Genomic DNA, 25,430 nt, shown 5'->3' with positions numbered 1-25,430 from the left:
AAGGATGACGAAGAGTAAGAAGAATGGGGAGAATGAGTAAGGAAAAACTGGTGTGATACCTTGTAGCGGAGTTCCAGGCAGTTGAGCGAGTCGGGAGCATGAGGGTGAAACACCTCAGGCAGATAGCGCAGCGCAAATGTGAAATTAGCTGCCAGCTCGCTGTCTCCATGTACACTGTACTGCATGGCCTTGTTTAGGATGGAGTTTAGAACCAGGGGAGTCAGCAGTTCACCAGGTGTCTGCCCACTGCCCAGCTGCACACACACAAATCATTTTATAGTTAATATAATTAACTGCCATATAATCCACAACAGAGTAAAACCCAAGATTATTATCAACTTAATTAGGAATACCTACCAGCTATTTAATAAGGTATAAGCACCATAAAGGTCAGTTAGGTATAAGCAACATGTTTATTTGTTTTATTGGGATTTTAACAGCATGTTTTACACTTTGGTTACAAGGTTATATCGAACAGAGTAATGGACAATTTAGTGTCTCCAGTTCACCTCACTTGCATGTCTTTGGACTGTGAGAGGAAAACAGAGCACCCGGAGGAAACCCATGCAGACACGGAGAGAACATGCAAACTCTGCACAGAAAGGACCCGGACCGCCCCACCTGGGGATTGAACTTCTTGAACTTCTTGAACTTCTTGCTGTGAGGCGACAGTGCTACCCACTATAAGCACCATGTAAGCACCATAATATGCTGTAAAAACAGGACATTAACATCACGACCTTCAACTTCTAGATGTTGTAAGGTGGATCGTACTACTGTGCATTCTGGTGCCATTTCTTCCACAGGTATAAGGAGTTAGCACTTTAAATGGCCTGCGACTATGCAGTCACATACGAATGCGAATGCCCCTTTGATGATGGTTTATGTTACATCTTGTAAATCACAGTGAGACCGGATTAGGTTTTATGTCCAATATTGGCATGTCCAATAATGGCATTATCAAGTCTTGGCTGCCCAACAATCTGTATGCAGTTTGTGGTTTGTCCCTTCTTGGACCACTGTTAGTTGGTACTCGCCACAGCTGCCTGTGAGCACCCTTCTGTTTCGCCGATCATCTGGCCATAATGAGTTGGCTCCTACCAAAGACATTCGAGTCGTTATGCTGATAATATCTGCTGCATTTGACATGTGTAGCATGAGTAACTAATATCAGCCAAACATTTAATACCACCCGACCATCAGATAGATAATTGTTACATTTGGGGGAAGGGGGTGGTCCTAGTGTTTTGCCTCATTGGTACATGTCCTGTTCTAAAAAAAACTTGAATACTGCTACAGCACATCACCCCATATTTGAACCCAGGTCAGTGAACACCTAGACACCTAAGCAAGCGGTTTTAGGATAGGGTTTCATTCATTATGCTCTTTTTAGATCCATTCTGTGGTTGGATATTTTTGGTTGATGGACTTTTCTGTACCAAGAAGAGACAATAGTGTGCTAAAGAATTCACTTAACATTGATGCACCTGATTAACAGCACTGCTTTGCTAGTGATGGTCCATGACTCATATAATAACCAGTCCTATGGGGGATCATTTCTGTTAATAAACAGAGTAGACGTCACTGGAAAATTACAGTAAGTAAAGGCATGCCTACAAACTGCACCTATATGCTATGAATACATGATCAAATGGAAGGTGTACAAAGTATAAAAGAGGTGTACCTAATTAACTGACAATTTGGAGTGATTATAAATAAATTGAAAACAGCTGGAAGCAGATCTTTGCTGCAAAAACAGTTCAAGTAAATTATGGGAGAACTCCATCCATTACCAAACGCAATGCATTAGTTCCCTATCCAAACTCCTTCTATAATACATGCATACAGTCTGTCACACCATTAATGTTCTGTTTTATTTCTCACTTTCTCAAACAGGCGGTCAGTAAGCGAGAGTGCAAATTCTCCGTCCTCCATCAGCAAAAAGTGCCTCAAAGCTTCAAAGTGCTTCTCCACTCTCAGTTCAACGAAGAAATAATCCACCACCGCTTTATTCACCAAGGACAAACTGAAAAAAACAACAACACAAAACATTTAACATAGGCACTCAAACACATTTATTTAGGCAATACCTCTTGATAGGTAAAACCACTAGTTGAAAAAATTTCCCCTTCTTCCCCCCCTTTAGCGCATCCAATTGTTCAATTTGCATCGTGCTTCCTCTCTGTCTATGCCCGAGGAGATCGAAGCTAACCCATATCCCCTCCGAAACACGGGCAGCAGCCGGATGCATCTTTGCCACCCACACATTGATGAGTGTTGTGCCACCTAGCGTTGCATGCGGAGAGACACACCCTAAGGGCACTCTTCCTCATCTCTGTGCAGGTGCCTCTAATCAGCCGGCAGAGGTCGTAATCGCATTCTGACAGAGAGAGACCCACATCCGGTTCTTTGTCCCGCCCCCAACTGAGCAACCGGCCAATCGTTGCTCATACAGCCACTCAGCCTCGGATACAATGTACCCAGAATCCAGCTCTGGTTGCAGCGTGTCTTTTTACCGCTGCGCCACCTGAGCGGCTCTATTTGTGTAGATTCATTTTATTTTCTTTATTACTCATGTGACCGGGCAGTTATGAAAGGGTATTTCAACGCTAGTTGTACCATGTGGTCTTTGAGTTTTGCCACAGCATTTTAGTAGGTCAGTTACTCCTAGGTATGTTCAGCACTGTCCCTATTTTCTCCATTTGTAGATAATGGCTCTCACTAATCTGCTTCACACTGGCAGACAGGTTCTGTCAGTGATGTTTAAATTCAACAGGTCTGGCATTAATCATGCCTGGCTGTGGCTAGTAAAACTGAACCCAATTGTCAAATGAATTTGGTTAACTGATTTAGTAGCTAAGAGGACAATAACCAATTGTAAAGGACCAACATCATCAAATGCCTACATTCTGTTAGACATTACTGGAACTCTCATTGGGACCATCTTCTATATCCTGATGAGACCAGAAATAAAAAAAGCATGGCAGTAGACCTGTGTATATATTTAAACACTATCAGACTCACTGTGTGATTAGTGGAGTTGTGACTGAGTGTTTCATGAGCACAGGAAGTGGCATCATTTCACTGAGCTGAACAGCAGTGGAGTCTGTGGCGCAGTGCAGTGTCGTCTCCACTGGGAGACCGTTCGGCCCACGGGTAACCTGCTGCAGGAGCTGTGCATCGGGGGCTGACACTGAACCACACAAGACACAGACAAATTAAAATGCATTTGTTAGTGTTAACCTCCAACCATTTACCTTTTAGCATAATGTGTAGCTCACATGTCACTTTGTAAACCTTACACATTGCTGATAAAAAAAAATGAAAGCGAAATTGAAATGACGCTCACTTATTTGGCTAAAGGAATCCTCGTACTGCTCAGCGTGGTACTGAGAGGCCAGCTTGAGAAGGTAGTCATCTTCTGGCCTCTCTGAAGGGGACAGTCTCAGCCCCTGAGCCCAGGCAGCAAGACTCTCACCCAGAGTTTCTGCTGTAAGGTCTAAGAGGTAAAAACATTCAAAACGTTAATGCTAAATCCAACTCAAACTGTTTTTTACATTATTACTCCTTAACATAGGATTAATCATTACAAATTAATTTAGTAAAATACCTGTTTTAAATAAATGATTGGCTCTACAGTAAACATTCCAAATTTGAGCAGGTACAACCAATCATCTTCCAAATCACAACAGGGCTAATTGGCTGGCAGCTGACATTAATTGTAGTGGTCTTGATTACTAATGAACAAAACTGACTGTTTCTTGAGGATTTCACAGCTAGTAGTGCATGGTATAGCAAAAATTAATCATGGTTGGACAGGTGCTCCGAGATAAAGTTGTAAAAAGTTAAGAAATAGATATAAAACATATTTTAGAGGCTTTAGCTACCCTTTATGTACAATTTAGACCATTATTTCATTTTTTTAAATTCTTTTTCTCCAATTTTTCCCCCTAATCTAGTCGTATCCAATTACCCTGATTGCTTTACGCTACCCTCTACTGATACAAGCTTCCACTGCTGACTGAGGCAAGTTCATATGCGGATCAGTCTTGTGCACAAAGAGCCACACCCTGTCCACATTGTTCCTCGACTCTGTGCAGGCGCCATCAATCAGCCAGCAGAGGTCGCAACTGCACCAGCTATGAGGAACCCTGGTCCGGCTTATCCCACACTGTGAACAACAGCCAATCGTTGTTCATGTAGCCAGCAAGCCCAGCTGGATGGCAGAGCTGAGATTCAAAATTTAGACCATTATTAAGTAGCGCAAATGTATGGCTGATCTGGCTTTCTGTCCAAACTGGATGGCCGATCCAGTGTTATATAAAGTTATGAGAATATCTTGGGTTGAGGATCAGAAAGGCAAATGTTTTTGAGCGCCTAGGTTAGAGCCCTGACCTAAATCTGACAGAAAATCTCTGGATTGCTTTGAAGAGAGCAGTGCATTCAACACACTCGGAACAAAATCTGACTGAGCTTAAACTATTCCACACACCTTCTATTTCCATTTCCATTTTCAGCATTTAGCATTCACCTTTATCCGACTTACATTACAGTTACAGTATACAGTTTGAACAATTTAGGTTTAAGGGCCTTGCTCAAGGGCTCAACAGCAGCAACCTGGCAGTGGTGGGGCTTGAACCAGTACCTTAACCACTAGGCTACAGCTGGCCCTAGTGACCTTCTAGTGTGTAAAGCTGGTAGGAACATATCCAAACAGACTGATGACTGTAAATAAAGCAAAAGATGACTCTACAGAGTACTAAACTGTGAGACTGATTATTTATTCCAGTTTTTATCTTCAGAACTGTTGTTTTTTTTCTTATTGACTGAATGATGTGAAGCAAAATGAAGCTTAAATAAGATTTTTAGGGGGTTTCAATCTCAGCCTCTAAAAGTTAAAAGAAGAATAATTCTGGCCGCTCAGGTGGCGCAGCGGTAAAAACACACGCTGCAACCAGAGCTGGATCTCGGATACATCGTATCAAATCCAGCTCTGCCTTTGCCAGCTGAAGGCTGAGTGGCTACGTGAACAACGATTGGCAGGTTGTTCAGATAGGGGACGGGACTAAACAAAAAAAGCTGGATGGGGACTCTCTCTCAGACTAGTGCGATTACGACCTCTGCTGGCTGGTTGGTGGTGTCTGCACGGAGATGGGGAAGGAGTGCGGTAGGGGGTGTGGCTCTCCGCGCACAGCGCCGTACCACACTGCGCTCGTCAAGTGTAGGTGATAAGATGTTCAATTGCTGTGCACGTCTCAGAGGGGGGGTGGAGCAGTCTCGTCCTCCCCAATCGGGAGCAGGGACAAGCATTAGTAAGAGGATGATTGACGGGTGGAAATAGGATGCGCTAAAGTGAGAGAAAAAGGGGTAAAAAAAAAAAAAGAATAATTTTTTCTATAGGCCCTGTGAATAAAGTTCAGTACACTGGACTTGCAAATAGGTCTTATTTGAAATAATTTGCATAATGAAAACACTATTGCAACAAAGTAAATAAAATGCTTACTCTGCATTCCCATGTAAAAAGTCAACAGAACATGAAATTTCCTAACTTTAATTACTAATCAATCATTCAGTCATTGGGTATTTGCCCAAAACACTGAAGAATATATTTTATGTAATTGAATTAATTGTGTAGAATTTACACAGTGGTTAGCAAGACCTAAATTCAGCAAAGCAAGGGCTGTCCACATATTTTCATCCATATAGTGTGTTACACCAGCATTAAACATTTTGCACATACATTACATTCACAGTCCTAGATGACAATGGGATCAACTTAAATGCCTCAACTGTTGCATCACTAGGTCCTTAGCTTGACATGAAATTGTAATATTACACAAGTCACGTTCTTACCTTGCATCTCTTTGATGTCCAATTTGTCCTGAGTAAGTTGATTGGGTCGAGCTTGAGTAGTTTCACCATAAGAACTTCCAGGCTTGACCCCCAACACCACACAGCCCATTCCTAGGCTAGAGTCAGAGGAATGCCCAGGGGCATTACCTGGGAGAGAAGGCTTCTTAGGAGACTCAGCCCCCATCACCACACACCCTACACCCAAGGTTGAATTTGATGAATGCCCATAGGCACTACCAGGGAGTGGAGAAGGTATCAGATCTGGACCAGATACAACACATCCAGCCTTTAGCGTCGAGTCTGAGGAGTGACCGTAAGCACTGCCTGGCAGGGGTGAATGTGTGGGTTTAGAGTCTGGAATCACACAGCCCACAGTTATAGTGCTGTCTGAAGAGTGGCCATGCTTGCTCCAACGAGGGCAAGAAGAAGCAACGTTTGAGACAAACTCACCAAGCTTTATGTGGGAATCAGAGGCGTGACCGTGAATATTAGGCGATGGGGTTGGGGTGGTTACATCAGAAACAAGCTCACCAATCCTAATATGGGCATCAGATGCATGGCCATGAATATTAGGTACAAGGGTTGGGGTAGTTACATCAGAAACAAGCTCACCAATCCTAATATGGGCATCAGAGGCATGGCCATGGATATTAGGTACAGGTGTTGGGGTAGTTACATCAGAAACAAGCTCACCAATCCTAATATGGGCATCAGAGGCATGGCCATGGATATTAGGTACAGGGGTTGGGGTGGTTACATCAGAAACATGCTCACCAATCCTAATATGGGCATCAGATGCATGGCCATGAATATTGGGTACAGGTGTTGGGGTGGTTACATCAGAAACAAGCTCACCAATCCTAATATGGGCATCAGAGGCATGGCCATGAATATTGGGTACAGGGGTTGGGGTGGTTACATCAGAAACGAGCTCACCAATCCTAATATGGGCATCAGATGTATGACCATGGATATTAGGTACAGGGGTTGGGGTGGTTACATCAGAAACGAGCTCACCAATCCTAATATGGGCATCAGATGTATGACCATGGATTTTAGGTACAGGGGTTGGGGTGGTTACATCAGAAACGAGCTCACCAATCCTAATATGGGCATCAGATGTATGACCATGAATATTAGGTATAGGGGTTGGGGTGGTTACATCAGAAACGAGCTCACCAATCCTAATATGGGCATCAGATGTATGACCATGAATATTAGGTATAGGGGTTGGGGTGGTTACATCAGAAACAAGCTCACCAATACTAATATGGGCATCAGAGGCGTGACCGTGAATATTAGGTACAGGGGTTGGGGTAGTTACATCAGAAACAAGCTCACCAATCCTAATATGGGCATCAGATGTATGACCATGAATATTAGGTACAAGGGTTGGGGTGGTTACATCAGAAACGAGCTCACCAATCCTAATATGGGCATCAGAGGCGTGGCCGTGAATATTATGTACAGGGGTTGGGGTAGTTACATCAGAAACAAGCTCACCAATCCTAATATGGGCATCAGAGGCGTGGCCGTGAATATTAGGTATAGGGGTTGGGGTAGTTACATCAGAAACAAGCTCACCAATCCTAATATGGGCATCAGATGTATGACCATGGATATTAGGTACAAGGGTTGGGGTGGTTACATCAGAAACGAGCTCACCAATCCTAATATGGGCATCAGAGGCGTGGCCGTGAATATTAGGTACAGGGGTTGGGGTAGTTACATCAGAAACAAGCTCACCAATCCTAATATGGGCATCAGAGGCGTGACCGTGAATATTAGGTACAAGGTTTGGGGTGGTTACATCAGAAACGAGCTCACCAATCCTAATATGGGCATCAGAGGCGTGACCGTGAATATTAGGTACAGGGGTTGGGGTAGTTACATCAGAAACAAGCTCACCAATCCTAATATGGGCATCAGATGCATGGCCATGGATATTAGGTACAGGGGTTGGGGTGGTTGCATCAGAAACGAGCTCACCAATCCTAATATGGGCATCAGAGGCGTGACCGTGAATATTAGGTACAGGGGTTGGGGTGGTTACATCAGAAACAAGCTCACCAATCCTAATATGGGCATCAGAGGCATGGCCATGAATATTAGGGGATGGGATTAGAGTAGTTACATCAGAAACAAGCCTTGGACCTTGCTCAGCTGATGTCTGAGAAGGCTGAGCAAGATGCTCACTAGCTTTGGGGATTTGTTCTATGCTTGGTGTTTCTTGTTTTGGCTCAGAATCCAAAGCACATGATGAGGGTATCTTCCCTTCTTCAGCCAAATTGTTCTCTTTGCAGTGGTCATTTGTCTCCTGAAATGTATTTGTTGCTGGCAGTACTTCAGCCAGACTGGGCTCTGGGACCTTAATTGTGTTTCCTCCAGTTCCCCCTGTAGGGTAAGCAGAATTACTATGGGGTGTAAGACATTCTAGAGGGCTGTAAGGGGATGAAAAGTCATAATGTGAACTCTTCAGCATGGGATCAGTGTTTTTTAAGGATTCTGCAAGGTCAGAGAGGTCAGAGCCAATGTCCTGTAAAGCCTGGGCCATGACCCCACTGCCTGGGGCACACGGAGGTTTAGGTAAATAGTCGACAATGTCGATTTCTTCTGATATCACAGCATCATTGTTCCCAGTAGAGACAGAAAGAGGTGCAGTTATCTGTGGTTCAGAAATGCGATATTCCTGCAGTACAACAGATGAAAAGGCATTAAATCAAGTCTCCCCACACACAGAAAGACAATTCTAGTAGCGGAAATTTCTAGCCAAGCTCACAGACCTGCTCAAGTCTAGAAGGTTCCTTGGTAAAAGGTGGTTCATGAGGTGGACCCTTCTGCCCTAATGGATATCTCTTAAGCAGAGTCTGGAAAGCAAAAGTTAAGAGACCTTCATTCATCAACCATCTTAGAATTACTCAGAAAGATCATGTTGGTGTTCTTATTTTTTTATTATATATATACATATTTTTTTAATGCATTTTCTCCCGATTTTTAGCGCATCCAATTTTTCCCAATTGCAATATGCTTCCTCTGTACTGGTGCTGACCCTCGCTCCGATTGAGGAGAGCGAACTGACACATGCCCCCTCCGACACGTGAGCAGTAGCCGACCGCATCTTTACACCTGCACGAGGCGAGTTCATATGCGGATCAGCCTTGTGCACGGAGAGCCACACCCTGATCAACGCATTATTCCTAGACTCTGATGCAATTACGACCTCTGCTGGCTGACTGATGGCGCCTGCACAGTTATGAAGTCCCTATCCGGCTCCCTCCCTATATGAACGACAGCCAAACGTTCATATAGCCGCCCAGCGCAGCCAGATGGCAGAGCTGAGATTCTATACAATGTATTTTAAAAATTCCAGCTCTGGTGTGCTAGCATACAGTGCCTTGCAAAAGTATTCAGCCCCCTTGAACTTTTCAACCTTTTGCCACATTTCAGGCTTCAAACATAACGATATGAAATTGTAATTTTTTGTGAAGAATCAACAACAAGTGGGACACAATCGTGAAGTGGAACGAAATTTATTGGATATTTTAAACTTTTTTTAGAAATAAAAAACTGAAAAGTGGGGCGTGCAATATTATTCAGCCCCCTTGCGTTAATACTTTGTAGCGCCACCTTTTGCTGCGATTACAGCTGCAAGTCGCTTGGGGTATGTCTCTATCAGTTTTGCACATCGAGAGACAGAAATTTTTGCCCATTCTTCCTTGCAAAACAGCTTGAGCTCAGTGAGGTTGGATGGAGAGCGTTTGTGAACAGCAGTTTTCAGCTCTTTCCACAGATTCTCGATGGGATTCAGGTCTGGACTTTGACTTGGCCATTCTAACACCTGGATACGTTTATTTGTGAACCATTCCATTGTAGATTTTGCTTTATGTTTTGGATCATTGTCTTGTTGGAAGATAAATCTCCGTCCCAGTCTCAGGTCTTTTGCAGACTGCAACAGGTTTTCTTCCAGAATGGTCCTGTATTTGGCTCCATCCATCTTCCCATCAATTTTAACCATCTTCCCTGTCCCTGCTGAAGAAAAGCAGGCCCAAACCATGATGCTGCCACCACCATGTTTGACAGTGGGGATGGTGTGTTCAGGGTGATGAGCTGTGTTGCTTTTACGCCAAACATAACGTTTTGCATTGTGGCCAAAAAGTTCGATTTTGGTTTCATCTGACCAGAGCACCTTCTTCCACATGTTTGGTGTGTCTCCCAGGTGACTTTTTATAGATATCTTTGAGAAATGGCTTTCTTCTTGCCACTCTTCCATAAAGGCCAGATTTGTGCAGTGTACGACTGATTGTGTCCTATGGACAGATTCTCCCACCTCAGCTGTAGATCTCTGCAGTTCATTCAGAGTGATCATGGGCCTCTTGGCTGCATCTCTGATCAGTCTTCTCCTTGTTTGAGCTGAAAGTTTAGAGGGACGGCCGGGTCTTGGTAGATTTGCAGTGGTCTGATACTCCTTCCATTTCAATATGATCGCTTGCACAGTGCTCCTTGAGATGTTTAAAGCTTGGGAAATCTTTTTGTATCCAAATCCGGCTTTAAACTTCTCCACAACAGTATCTCGGACCTGCCTGGTGTGTTCCTTGGTCTTCATGATGCTCTCTGCGCTTTAAACAGAACTCTGAGACTGTCACAGAGCAGGTGCATTTATACGGAGACTTGATTACACACAGGTGGATTCTATTTATCACCATCAGTCATTTAGGTCAACATTGGATCATTCAGAGATCCTCACTGAACTTCTGGAGTGAGTTTGCTGCACTGAAAGTAAAGGGGCTGAATAATATTGCACGCCCCACTTTTTAGTTTTTTATTTCTAAAAAAAGTTTAAAATATCCAATAAATTTCGTTCCACTTCACGATTGTGTCCCACTTGTTGTTGATTCTTCACAAAAAATTACAATTTCATATCGTTATGTTTGAAGCCTGAAATGTGGCAAAAGGTTGAAAAGTTCAAGGGGGCTGAATACTTTTGCAAGGCACTGTATTTTACCGCTGCGCCACCTGAGCGGCGTGTTCTTATTTTCAATACGACACCAATTCTAAGTGTCGGTTAGGGCTGTTACAGTAGCCATCATACCATAAAATTACTTTTCCAAACTTCATTTGCAGAAAAGTTGGGAGGAAGAATCTGTGATTTGTTAACCAACTTTAACAACAACCTAATTGTAGTTTGTAAATAGAAACACACCTGCAACACACTCCAAAAAAAGCTTGGACAGAGACAAAGTTGATAGAATATTGAACGTACAATGTTTGCCTAAAATAGGCAGGTGAGAGAATCATAATTAGGTATAAAAGGAGAATCCACTAAAGGCTCAATCAGAACAATAATGGATTGTGGCTGACCACTGTGTCCCAACATCATGACAGAATTGGCAATCATTTAAAAATGCTCAATTCTCAATGCAAATTGCAAAATAAAAGTTTTTCACCATCTACTTTACATGATATTGTAAAAAGATTCATGGAATCTGGAGAAGGTTCAGTCAATGTATGCCAAGAACAGACCCCTACTGAATGTCTGGAGAAACCGTCATGCTACTGTGATAAATATAGTCCCATAGGCTTGAGAGTACTTCAGAAAACTGTTGTCACTTAATAAAGTCCACCAGTGCATCAAGAAATGTAACACAAATCTCTATTACACAAAGAAAAAGCCAGACATCAATCCTATGCAGAAACAGCACATGGATTCTCTGGGCCCAATAATTTTATCTTAAATGGATTTAAAGATAATAGAAACATGTACTGTGGTCAGTCCACATGTTTTCTGGAAACAATGGACAGTGAGTTCTCTGTGACAAAGGAAAAAGGGCCATACAGTCTGTTAACAGTACAAATAATTTTGGTCATAGCTGAATTGAAATTCCTCAAATTGTTTAATAATATTATGCACTGTAGAGGAAGATATGTGCAAATCCTGTCTAAGCTTTCTTTCAGGGACATTGCGTTTAAATATTATAATAAATTGGTCACACAAACTGGAGCTCCTCTACCCATCTTTGCTCCTTTAAGATCTTCGTAAAAATTGCTTTTGTGCATCACTTGTTTGAAATCACATAATTTGTTTTTTTTTTTTCACATTACTAGCCCTAAAATTGGCTGTCCCAACTTTTTTGGAATTTGTTACAGGCCTGAAATGCATAAATGAATGTGTATTAACAAATGAAATGTAGCTAAACAGACTATCTTGGGTTCAAACTGTCTGAAATGAACACTGCAGTTTGTTTCATTTGCATTTCACATACCGTCCCAAGTTTTTGTAATTAGGGCTGTATTTAGACTTTTGTTTAAGATTATACAGTAGTTTCCTTGCAGGTTTATGAAAGATGGAGGGATACACAACGAAAGTCCACACAGATACAAGGAGAATACAGAAAGTAACTGGTACACAGAATCAAACCCCAGAACATAGAGCTGTGAGGCACCAACACTACCTGCTCTACCACTGTTTTGGTCAGTATACTAAAATAAATGTATAAAATGCATTATAACTGATGTATTATTTTTGTGCACTGGATTACATCGCTACTAATTAATGAAGTTTAGATTTAAAATCGGAATAGCTCCGATTTCCTTATCTACTGCAAAACATGTAGTGCCCTTTAATAGTTTTCACTATGCCTCTGTACTGTGGGTGTTACACAGTACCATGGTTTGTGAGAACCTGGGTTCAATCCTCATTTATGTTCTGTCAGTAAGAATTTCACTTTTTTCCCTATGCAGCAGAGAAACTAAAAACAACTGGACTGGGAAAAAATAAATAAATAAATGAATAAACACCACCTGAGGTAGTTTGTACCTGTAGAGATTGGTGGTCCTGCTGTAGGAAATTCAGCCTGGCTTCATCCAGCTTTATTCTCTGAACTTTCCACATAGCCCTCCGCTCCCTTTTGGCAGCTTCTTCAGAAAGACGACTGTACTGTGCTATCAGGTCCATACTAAACACACACACACACACAGTATGAGTGCTGCACCATCCCAATTATCCAATTCTTAGCCCCAAGTGTGCGCCTCACACCTCATTTTTGAGACAAGTTAATGGAGTAAACTAAAACTGCTAGGCTTTATATCCCCGCAGTAAAAATGGAAACATGACTGTTGGTCTTACCGTGCCCTGCGCTCCAGCTGCTCCTCAAGAGCCTGCAGCCTCTGTTCTCTGTCTCTGAGCTCTCGGACAAAACTATAGTCATCTTCCTGCTCCTTCCTCTTAGCAGAACTGCGCCACTGTGAAAACATGAATGCCCTTATTAATATTCATACATTATAACATATTCATAGTCAGACACTACTCGCAATAGTGCAAATGTTAAATGCTCTAGTTCAACAGGAAATTACTGGACACTAGTTTTGATCTGTAAGCAACCTACAGTGTCTCATTTTAGTAGGATTTAAAATGAGCTCTGCTCATCCGAGACAAAACAAAAGTTAGGAGTAAATAAAAAGTATGCAAATAAAGAGTTTTAGCACTGTTACTGGAGTTTTTCTTTAGACACATGATTGTACATATGCCAGACACAAATATATTTAACTCATTATTTACTTAATTACTTACACCGATGAAGCATAACATTATGACCACCTTCCTAATAGTGTGTTGGTCCCCTTTTTGCTGCCAAAACAGCCCTGCAACTGCGATGCACTGTGTATGTGACACCTTTCTATCAGAACCAGCATTAACTTCTTCAGCAATTTGAGCTAGAGTAGCTCGTCTGTTGGATCGGACCACACGGGCCAGCCTTCGCTCCCCACGTGCATCAATGAGTCTTGGCCGCCCATGACCCTGTCGCCGGTTTACCACTGTTCCTTCCTTGAACCACTTTTGATAGATACTGACCACTGCAGACCGCGAACACACCACAAGAGCTGCAGTTTTGGAGATTATCTAACCCAGTTGTCTAACCATCACAGTTTGGCCCTTGTCAAACTCACTCAAATCCTTATGCTTGTCCATTTTTCCTGCTTCTAACATCAACTTTGAGGATAAAATGTTCACTTGCTGCCAAATATATCCCACCCACTAACAGGTGCAGTGATGAGATAATCAGTGTTATTCACTTCACCTGTCAGTGCTCATAATGTTATGCCTAGTCGGTGTATATCCCACAATAGCTTTCAGCCTTATTAGAAAGTATCAAAACTAGTAATTGTATCTACATTAATTGGCCTATCTATAGCCTATAGGTCTGAAATTTTTTCTCTAATGTATATGTATCAGAGCATTTTCTATACAGTGCCTCATCACCTTTGCACTCTTGTGAAGGGTAAGCATAGTAGTACAAGAAAGTCTGGAAAATGTAGTCATTAATAAATAGTAGAACCTTTAATAAAACAGTGCAGTATATCTAAAATACCACAAACTGCTGTTGCTGTTATTTGTAGACATTTACTTTAGTGAAAAAGGTTGAGGATTTACCAGTGTAAACAGCAGCTTTTTAAAAGAGGATTAAGGTCACGTAAAAGTTTTCTTATCACAAAGTTTTACTGTTTTACTTTGTTAATTGTAATTCCACCCACAAGCTCTTAAGTTGGTATAAAGATTCATTGGACTTGGAATGAAAAAGCCTCATTAGTATATTGATTTGAATTCTTTTAACAGCTTATCTTCCTATACTAGTTTTTCCTTATTTTAACGAAAGTCTTTAACACTGGTCTTTCTGATGGGATTGGAGTGCATGACTGGACAGGCATAAATTATACTCCTGCTCTAAAATAAACAGTGTAGTGGTAAATGCAGATATATCCAGCCCTTGCAGAGAGCTATTATCGTTCCCCAAAATATGTCCAAACTTTGCTAAGACGTACTGTAATGTGCTATTTGAGGAGAGAAACCATTTACTGTAATTTGGACAAACTGCCTTGGCACCTGCTGACACAAGGAAAATGAGGCTATGCTAATGGATCTGGGCTTCTAATATGCTTCAGAAAGAATGGCACTGCAGTTTGGCTCTTTAAGCACCTAGTGAATGTACAAATCCAAATCTTTTTCTTGACAGTGTAAACAGTAAACATCACAAGAAATGTGACATTTTTCATTTCGACCTGGGACAATTTTATATACAGTACTTACAGGGGTTGGACAAAATAACTGAAACACCTGTCATTTTAGTGTGGGAGGTTTCATGGCTAAATTGGACCAGTCTGGTGGCCTATCTTCATTAATTGCACATTGCACCAGTAAGAGCAGAGTGTAAAGGTTCAATTAGCAGGGTAAGAGCACAGTTTTGCTCAAAATATTGCAATGCACACAACATTATGGGTGACATACCAGAGTTCAAAAGAGGACAAATTGTTGGTGCACGTCTTGCTGGCGCATCTGTGACCAAGACAGCAAGTCTTTGTGATGTATCAAGAGCCACGGTATCCAGGGTAATGTCAGCATACCACCAAGAAGGACAAACCACATCCAACAGGATTAACTGTGGACGCAAGAGGAAGCTGTCTGAAAGGGATGTTCGGGTGCTAACCCGGATTGTATCCAAAAAACATAAAACCACGGCTGCCCAAATCACGGCAGAATTAAATGTGCACCTCAACTCTCCTGTTTCCACCAGAACTGTCCGTCGGGAGCTCCACAGGGTCAATATACACGGCCGGGCTGCTATAGCCAAACCTTTGGTCACTCGTGCCAATGCCAAACGTCGGTTTCAATGGTGCAAGGAGCGCAAATCTTGGGCTGTGGACAATGTGAAACATGTATTGTTCTCTGATGAGTCCACCTTTACTGTTTTCCCCACATCCGGGAGAGTTACGGTGTGGAGAAGCCCCAAAGAAGCGTACCACCCAGACTGTTGCATGCCCAGAGTGAAGCATGGGGGTGGATCAGTGATGGTTTGGGCTGCCATATCATGGCATTCCCTTGGCCCAATACTTGTGCTAGATGGGCGCGTCACTGCCAAGGACTACCGAACCATTCTGGAGGACCATGTGCATCCAATGGCGGTGCCGTGTATCAGGATGACAATGCACCAATACACACAGCAAGACTGGTGAAAGATTGGTTTGATGAACATGAAAGTGAAGTTGAACATCTCCCATGGCCTGCACAGTCACCAGATCTAAATATTATTGAGCCACTTTGGGGTGTTTTGGAGAAGCGAGTCAGGAAACGTTTTCCTCCACCAGCATCACGTAGTGACCTGGCCACTATCCTGCAAGAAGAATGGCTTAAAATCCCTCTGACCACTGTGCAGGACTTGTATATGTCATTTCCAAGACGAATTGACGCTGTATTGGCCGCAAAAGGAGGCCCTACACCATACTAATAAATTATTGTGGTCTAAAACCAGGTGTTTCAGTTATTTTGTCCAACCCCTGTATGTGGTACTGATATCCAGTTTGTGTCAGTTAGATTAGATCTGAATGCACATTTTATATTAGTTAAACATGACTGTCGTCATTTTAGAATGAAATATAATGTAAATAGGGGTGATTGGGTGGTGCACCAAACTAATGTGTTAGAGTACCACCAAACAGCTCTTGATTTGGAATACCTGAAAGAGCTATCAACCTAGCCAGGTGCCCAAATAGGATAAGAAAAATATTTTTGTTTGTTTGTTTGTTTATTAGGATTTTAACAACATGTTTTACACTTTTGGTTACATTCATGACAGGAACGGTAGTTTCTCATTACACAAGGTTCATCAGTTCACAAGGTTATATCGAACACAGTCATGGACAATTTAGTGTCTCCAATTCACCTCACTTGCATGTCTTTGGGAGAGTGTGGGAGGAAACCGGAGCTCCCGGAGGAAACCCACGTGGACACAGGGAGAACATGCAAACTCCACACAGAAAGGACCTGGACCGCCCTACCTGGGGATCGAACCCAGGACCTTCTTGCTGTGAGGCGACAGTGCTACCCACTTAGCCATCGTGCCGCCCAAAAATATCTTTGTAATTAATTTTTTTTAATTATACAAATGGCATACAAATGGCTTTTGGCCTGTAATAATTTAAAATTGGGTGCCAGGGGTGCCAATTCACTAAAGCTGAGATATAGGGTGCTATAGGGTGATAGCTGTGCTATCGGCCAGTCAAGTGTTTACATACAGACATGACTGCCTGAGGAGAAATAGCTAAGGCCCTGCTATGAATTGACATCCTGTCTGGGGTGTGTTCCAGCACTGCAGCGCGACCCTGACAATCAATAATGATGAGCCTATAATTAAGAGTACACTAGCACAGTCAAAATAAATATTACTAGTAGCGCTTCTCTGTTTGCTTGCTCTTTATTCTAGTCAGTGTTTTAGTGGATCCTGGGTACAAAGCAGAAATACACCCTAAACAGGGAGGCAATCCACTGCAGGGCATCACACAACTGCCCCTTTACTCACACCTAACTACATTTTACAAAAGCACAGACACGGAAGGAACATGCAACAGTCCTCGCAGACAGGAGCTGAAAACAAAGCTCAAGTATATCGCTGTTTACAATGTGTATTAAATTGTATCAGTCTTACCTCTTGGTCAAGCTCCAGCTGCTGCTTCAGCTCTTCAAAGCGTTCCCTCTTTTTAGCTTCTTCCAGCAGGCGCTGTGACATCTGGCTTCCTGCAGGGGGAGCGAGCACACAGCAAGAGATCAGCACCTAGCCTAATCATTTCCTTGTCTCTTTTTTCACTCGTGTCTCGCTTGCTCACTTACTGCTCCCTGTGCTTATCTGCATCTGACCTCTAGCTGCATAAAGTGCGTGCACACTCTTCACCTGATCAGTGGAAAATCAGACTGATCTAAAGCTGAGAACGAATTATGAGCTTGGCAATGTGGAATAAAACTCAAGCAGTTTTAACAAATGAACTGCTTGGTTATACTGTGCTTTATCTTTCTATCGAGCAGCATCAGCAGAAAGCCCTTTATTTTACGTTAGAGTCATATTTTGCTCTCTTAACCGCCCCGTAACGCTGCCCGATGTTCAATAATGTGGTGACGTATATCATCAAGAAAGTACATCCTGTTATGAATGTGCCTAGATCTAATGTTGCTGGCGAGAAGAAGAGATGGAATGCCTGCGATAAATACAGTGCGGGAGACGTTTGCTGACCTCGGATGCTCTCCAGTGTCTTGGCTGCTGATTCTTGGACCTGATTGATGAGCTCTTGGCGTGCCAGCTCAGTACGTATTGCCTAATGTGTGAAAGGGGAAGGCAGAGATGGATTGACAGATAGGCGGACAAAGTACAAGAAGATGACAGTCATAAAGAGAAGAGAACAAGTTACAGCCCTGTGGCTTATAATGGCCAGCATTTTCCTCTGATAATGTGTTAATGGATCATAGACGTCGATGCTTTTGAGCTATTACAGAGGCATTTTCTAACAGTCAGAGTCATCCAGAAAGCACAAACAAGCGCTGCAAGGGGTTTGTCGTGTTAAGAGTATAAAAGACACATTTACTTAATCAGTCATGATTACTTAATGGTTAGATATCACATGTTCTGAAAAATTGCATTTTTACTAAACACAAACAAAAGAAATAAAACAGAAAACCATGACATAATTGCGTCTACTTATGCCACTACATTGATTCTTGGGAGTCAGAAAACCTTTTCCTGCATGATACAGACACAGTAACATCATTGGTACAGTTCTCTCTTTGGTTCAGTCTTTCTCTCTCCAAATGGTTCAGAAGAAAAATAAAGCTCTGGCATAAAACAGCTGTTTCTGATCTTACAAACACAGCTATAAGCCACTGTTCTTCTTGTTCACAGCGGCAAAACACGCCAGCACACCAGGGCTGACATTTCGAACTCGTCGGTTCGAATCTCAGCTCTGCCATCCGGCAGGCTGGGCACCTACTTTCAGGTATGGTGCTGGAGGGGAAATCATAACTGATGCAGTTATGACCACTGCTGGCTGATATATGGCGCCTGTACAGAGTCAAGGAATCATACGTAGATCAGGGTGTGGCTCTCCGTACACAAAGCTGATCTGCATATGAACTCGTGCAGGTGAAACGATGCAGTCGGCTACTGCACAGATGTCGGAGGGGGCGTGTGTTAGTCTCGGCTCTTCTCATCCAGGGTGGAGATCAACATCCTTAAAGAGGAAGCATAATGCAATTGGGATTTTTGATACAACCAGATAGGGAGGATAATTGGGAGAAAATGCGGAAAAAACAAAAAACAAAACAAAAAAGCGTCTTCTGGTGTGGTGGAAGCCCTTTTTCAATAGCTGATCCCAATTCGTATTAAACAGAACTTGAACCTGTATTAAAACCGACACCTGGGCTAGTCAAGACTCCAAAAAGTGGGCAGATGTCGCACAAAGTAGATGCAATGGCCAATAGGTGCCAACTAAGTGCTGGATGATAGGATTAAGCAAACCTGGTATTGGCGGATTTACGAGGGTTCTTCAAAAAGTTTCCGAACTTTTTAAACTCTATTTATTAAGAATTTCAAAAACAAATTACATCACTTTTTTTACATAGTCACCTTCCGGTGCACTTTTCCCAGCTTCGTACCAATTTTTATAATGCCATCAGCAAAAAATGTTTTTGGTTGAGCATGTAGTCACTGATGCACCTCTGCTTTCACATCATCATCACACGAAAATCTTCTTCCCCTTAAAGCTTGTTGGAGTGGTCCAAAATCAGATGGCACTAAATTCGGACTATAAGCTCTCTCTCAGTCTCCCAGACATGACTAATTACTACTCCTCCCACCCTCACCCCCACCCCTTTTCCAACCAAAATATAAAAGTGCAGAAACTTTTTTGAAGATCCCTCATACATTTTTGCACCGCTACTAGGTAAAGTGTTGGGACATATCATAGCAAGCAACTTTAGCTTGACCCCAAACCCTAGACTGAAGTCAAATAAACGTTTGTGTAGTAGTAGGCTAATATTTAGTCAGGTTCAGTGCAATACCTGCTCCTCTCTGCTGACGGCGCTTTGTTTGGCAATAGTCTCCATGCGACCCCGGTACACGGCACAATCTCTCTCGATCTCCTCCACCTCCCGCAGAGAGAAAGTCACAGCAATCCGTGGAACTGGCACCTCTGACCAAATGTAATGCTGCCAAAGAAATAGTGAATGTGCTTGGCTTGGGTTTTTTAGAGTACCCTTTATATGTGGTCAGACTGAAATTCACTTTATCATCGCTGGGAGTGAACGATGTTGTATCATTATGTGTGCATAATGTTTTGTTTCACAGCAACAAACAGCCATTTACTCTGATTCGATTCTATTGCTTCTATTCATGTCCTCTAAATAGAACTTAATTTAAATGATTAGACATGCGTAGGGGACTAGCCAGAGACTCATTATGTAACCACTTCATGGATTAGTAAAACACCACATTGATTCACAAATTGATTTGCTTTGGCCTAACATAATTATTTCCAGTCAGAAAAGAAAGGCTCCTATCTATTTAAATGGGAAGAGACCTTTATACCAAAATTATCACCAACCTGATGTTGGAGTGAAAAACGTCAGCTCAAATAACACATATTTTTAAGAATTTTATTCCATTCTGTTGTTTTATCACACTATATTGTATCAATGTGGATTTTGTATTAACTCTTATTTAATAATTCTTATTCTGTTTTATTTTGTCAATCACAATCTTCATTCATCTGTATTCAATCCCATTCTAATCCTTTTTTTTATTTTGTAAGACTTACTTTTAATCTATTCTATTTACTCACTTCCATTTACATTTTCAGCATTTAGCAGACGCCTATTCAAAGTGACTTACATTACAGTTACAGTATACTGTCTGAGCAATTGAGGGTTAAGGGCCCAACAGCAGCCAACTTCTGGTTGCTAGTCCAGTACCTTAACCACTAGGCTACGGCTTGCCCATTTAACCCTATGACGCCAAGCATATCATATTTGATACATGAGACCTCTACATCATCAGTATGTATACTGTTTTCCTGAAAAACCTAATATGTACATTTAGATACATGTCTTCTGCCCTACTGCTTTGCACCAGAGGACCTTTTATTAAGATATCCAAATTGGCTGCCGTCGTTTTTTACTGATCTTTCATTAGGAATATTTGGTGGATTAATGCAACTTAATGGTACTAGATATTTCATAATTTATTTTGTTGTAAAATCGGGTTATTATGAGTGTATCTAATTATATACAGCAGGTATTAAAGGCAAATATCAGTAAATTGTGGTATAATGCATTTTATTCATTATGAATTCCACTAAGCAGCATACACTATTTATTTATGTAAACTAATTAAATGTTTAATTACATAACTAGATATACTGTATATGCAAACTCTTATTTAATTACTTTTTTTTGTATTGCACAGAAAGTCAAATAAACACTCCAGTTTAAAAAAAAAAATAGAATTTTTTTGGCGGTTTATGCTTTACAGGGTTAATTAATTACAATCTATTCTTTTCCATTTTTTCTATTCCATTTTATTAAATTTCATTCCATGCTATGCTCTTCATATCCCAAAATGTCTTATTTATGTGCACTATATAGGGTATAATATATAGATTTTTGTTGCTTTTTTGCATTTTCTCTGATATTTCACCCAATTCAGTCATTAGCAATTCTTTTGCTACTTGCCACTTGTATCACACCTGCACTGACCAAAAATAGCTATCGCGCTCCCCCTTGGACACACATGCAGTCACTGGCTGCATCCTATTACCTGCCAGTGGTGGAGTCTCTTGCAGTGAGCCATTCTATCAACTCTATGAATACCCCACACCCCCTCTGACATATGTTCAATCCGCGGCCTCTTCTTATCACCTGCCAGTATTGGATTACCAAAAAGAGCTGTATCGCGTACGGCCATGCTAAGCTCCGTGTGAAAAGAATCGAGTAAGTTCTGCCTGCTTGATGTTCAGCATGTAGCCAATGCACTATAAACTACTTGTCATATAACACCTGAACCTAATATTTTGAGGTTTGAGCTGCTGTTTATTAAGAGACCATTAAAAAAAAGGTCTCTGATATGCAGACTATTAGACTTTTAGTAACCAAAGCCAGCAGATAGTATCAGGGCAGGTTGCATAAAAATAAATGCATAGCTTATTCTGGTTACAAGGCAGCCAACATCATCATCCAAAACTGATCTAAACACAAACCTGTGGGCAACAAATCTTGAGCAGATTGATGGTTTTTCCGCAGACATAGACGTCGTTTGCAATGTGCCGGAGAAACACTGGCACACAGTCTTCTGCATCCTGTGAGATCAAAGTGTAGCCCTGTACCCAGAAATGCTTATCTGCAGAAACACAGAGAGAGAGAGAGGCATGCTCAAGATACTGTATTCCAGTCTGTGTTTGTACCATGATCCTTTGATCATGCAAAGCACAAAGAGCTATGTACATATGTAGCAGAGCTGATCATATTTAAATGAGAAAGACATGTTGCATCCACCTGCATTTATATACAACACCCACACCTGTACTTACCTCTGTAGCTGAGGTAATCCTCATTCACCTGAATCAGAAACTCTTTATATACATCTCTGAAGAATCCACTGTACACCCAGTCTGAGACAAACCTGCACAGAGTGAACTCAAAGAATCAGTCGGTATAATCAATACACCAGAATTACAGATGTGCCTATTGCTAACAGGTGCACAAATTCAAAACCAAGCCTTCAAATCTAGTAAAGAATTTTTATATTATTATTAACTTTATACAGTATTAGTATGCATAGTTTTGAATGAAATAGTCAAATGAAGGGTGGTGTCCTCAAACATTGTGCCACAAAGAAGAATGGTCAGGTTGACGAACAAAATTCTCTGGTTTCCTAGTGAAGTTACGTGTCGTAACACCAGAAAAAGAAAGAATTTATAGTTAATACAAATCAATCCACGGTGGTGATGGGCCAACAACCAACTGAGTGTCATTTTACTCTTTTTATTGTAATGTTTTAATACCACTTTACCCTGGTCAGGGTCAGAGCGGATCCCCTTGAATCAGTAAACGCAATGCAGTAACACACTCCGTACAGGACGCCGATCCATCTCAAAGCCTCAGCTGCCATGTTTAGTTATGTTGTAAAATTATATTCAAGAATGCATCTGCTACATATGCCTGAGGCTTTGCAATAATTGAAGCTAAGAGTCATAATGTTTAGCGCGAGCTCGAGGGTGATCCTGCCCTTGCTTCAATTAGTGTTTCCTATTAACTTAATTCACCATGTGTTCTGAAAGTAATTCTGGCACAGAAATTGATCTATATGCATAAGTCTTAATAAGCGAGACAAAAAGTCATTCAAAACCAATTAATATGAAGTACTTCGATAAGTACTAACAGTTATCATGTACTTAAGTAGCAAATGAATATTTATCCACTGCAGAAAGTAGATACAAAGTTTAAACAGACACAAATCAAAGGTTGTGGCATTTAAACAGGTCATTCATTCATGAGAAGGAAGGGGTTGGGGGATTAAGAATTTTTTTTTTCATTTACATGTATGGCATTTAGTAGACGCTTTGTGACTTACAATTGTCACTGAGTATAATTCAGGCAATTTAGGATTAAGGTGACAACAGTGACAACTTGTGGAAGGGTTTGAACCGGCAAACTTCTGGTTACTAGTGCAGTACCTTAACCACCAAGCTACCACTACGACTTCTCAGGACATTGTAAGAATTGTGTCTATATCTGGCTTAAATCAGTGTCCCTAATAGTTGTCATGGTGCTTTTAATGAAATGAAGGAAGACAGAGTCAGTCACTGCAGTGTGCTCCCACAGCAGCCCTGCTAGAGCATCTACATGATTAAAAAACAGCACATCGATCACAGATACTAAAGCACTATTGAGTTGTTATCCCATGGTGTTATTTAGAGGGTTAGGGCAGAAATGTAATCTAGAGAGACAGAAGCCTACAGACAGAAGAGCGAGAGAAAAGGGAATTATGGAAAACAACAGATTAATCTTAATCAATAAGTAAATTTTTTTATTGCTTTCCTCTATAAATATATGGACTACAGTGAATGTTGAAGATGTACAATTACAAAGCAAACACACATCATGGCAGTCTTGGGATTTTAATGATTTCTGCAAGTCTGTTTTTGTCTGTGACTGAATGATTTATGTGTATACACGCTACATGGCCGAATGTATGTAGATAATGCTCTTAATTATTGGCTTCTAATAACAGGTGTATAGACCCCTGTGCACAAAGCAAGGTCCATAAAAACATGATTTAATGGATTGTTGGTAGAGGAACTCCAGTAGCATGCAAAGAGCCTGGTAGAACTGATAAATTGGTATGTTGGTGACCCCACTGTAGCCACATAAATTAGTCTAGTCTGGCACAGCCTTTAGACCCAGGCCCCAAGCATTACAATAAAAAAAAGAGAAAGCTCTGTACAGACCTCAAAAAGCTAATGATAGATTTAGCAGCCACTTCTGAGCCAATTGAGGTAACAAGATTATCTCTACAAACTACATGGAGCAGTTGTCTCCATGCCAGGGCAGAATAGGGAACGCAACACTGTTAGCTTATGATGTAAGGACAATTGTCAAAACCACAAAAGCAGATCAGGTATGAATTGGAAGTTGCTTAAACATAGGTGGTACTGTTCACAGTAAAGTGAGCTTAATAGCACCAGGAGCTTAAGATCTGCCACGCAAGAAAGAAGACCCTGCTCCAAAATCAGCACCTTGAAGCTCGACTGAAGCTTCTTGTTGAGTACCAAGATCATCATTTTTTGCCATATTAACCAGAAGCATGTGTGTATGGATCAGACCGAGTCTTTAATGTCAAACACAGTCATGGACAATTTTGTATCTCCAATTCACCTCACTTGCATGTATTTGGACTGTGAGAGGAAACTGGAGCTCCCGGAGGAAACCCACACAGACACTCCACACAGAAAGGACCCGGACCACTATACCTGGGAATTAAACCCAGGACCTTCTTGCTGTGAGGTCTGCCCTGCATATTGGTGGAAATTATTATGCTCCAGGGCTAAAACTGGTGAATTTAACAATGAATAGAAAAATAATAGAAGGATACCTCAAAATTCTTACATGCAATTTGGTATTCTGGCAATACAGTAACTCAAAGCATGCAGCATAATTTTTCAAGTGGCTAAATTAGGCTCACACTTTTGGAATGGCATTTCCAATGTCCTGGATTTAATGCCAGGAGAAACAGTCAAAGATTCAACCAGTGTAATAATGGATAATAAAAGAGGCTGATAAAGGTGAAATAAGCTGGTGGCACATACCAAATGTTTGCTGATAAACATACAGTGTATCACAAAAGTGAGTACACCCCTCACATTTCTGCAGATATTTAAGTATATCTTTTTATGGGACAAAACTGACAAAATGACACTTTGACACAATGAAAAGTAGTCTGTGTGCAGCTTATATAACAGTGTAAATTTATTCTTCCCTCAAAATAACTCAATATACAGCCATTAATGTCTAAACCACCGGCAACAAAAGTGAGTACACCCCTTAGTGAAAGTTCCTGAAATGTCAATATTTTGTGTGGCCACCATTATTTCCCAGAACTGCCTTAACTCTCCTGGGCATGGAGTTTACCAGAGCTTCACAGGTTGCCACTGGAATGCTTTTCCACTCCTCCATGACGACATCACGGAGCTGGCGGATATTCGAGACTTTG

General features: G+C 41.5%; 1 protein-coding gene across 1 annotated transcript in view; it reads right to left on the bottom strand.

Moving 5' to 3' along the window:
- Positions 1 to 25,430, bottom strand: part of tubgcp6 (tubulin gamma complex component 6) — a gene marked incomplete at its 5' end in the record, with an annotated part of 51,457 nt that overhangs the window by 13,391 nt on the left and 12,636 nt on the right. Inside the window, 13 exons of the mRNA XM_063004148.1 lie at positions 60 to 254; positions 1,885 to 2,026; positions 3,025 to 3,193; positions 3,350 to 3,499; positions 5,854 to 8,542; positions 8,637 to 8,720; positions 12,668 to 12,806; positions 12,977 to 13,092; positions 17,328 to 17,416; positions 17,907 to 17,988; positions 19,727 to 19,873; positions 21,919 to 22,058; positions 22,249 to 22,340. Of these exons, the coding sequence (XP_062860218.1) occupies positions 60 to 254; positions 1,885 to 2,026; positions 3,025 to 3,193; positions 3,350 to 3,499; positions 5,854 to 8,542; positions 8,637 to 8,720; positions 12,668 to 12,806; positions 12,977 to 13,092; positions 17,328 to 17,416; positions 17,907 to 17,988; positions 19,727 to 19,873; positions 21,919 to 22,058; positions 22,249 to 22,340 (4,234 nt within the window). The remainder of the gene's footprint in view (positions 1 to 59; positions 255 to 1,884; positions 2,027 to 3,024; positions 3,194 to 3,349; positions 3,500 to 5,853; positions 8,543 to 8,636; positions 8,721 to 12,667; positions 12,807 to 12,976; positions 13,093 to 17,327; positions 17,417 to 17,906; positions 17,989 to 19,726; positions 19,874 to 21,918; positions 22,059 to 22,248; positions 22,341 to 25,430) is intronic.

The sequence above is a fragment of the Trichomycterus rosablanca genome, chromosome 1, assembly GCF_030014385.1.
Source record: "Trichomycterus rosablanca isolate fTriRos1 chromosome 1, fTriRos1.hap1, whole genome shotgun sequence".
In the NCBI taxonomy this organism is placed as follows: domain Eukaryota; kingdom Metazoa; phylum Chordata; class Actinopteri; order Siluriformes; family Trichomycteridae; genus Trichomycterus; species Trichomycterus rosablanca.
This window is presented reverse-complemented; position numbering and strand designations above follow the sequence as displayed.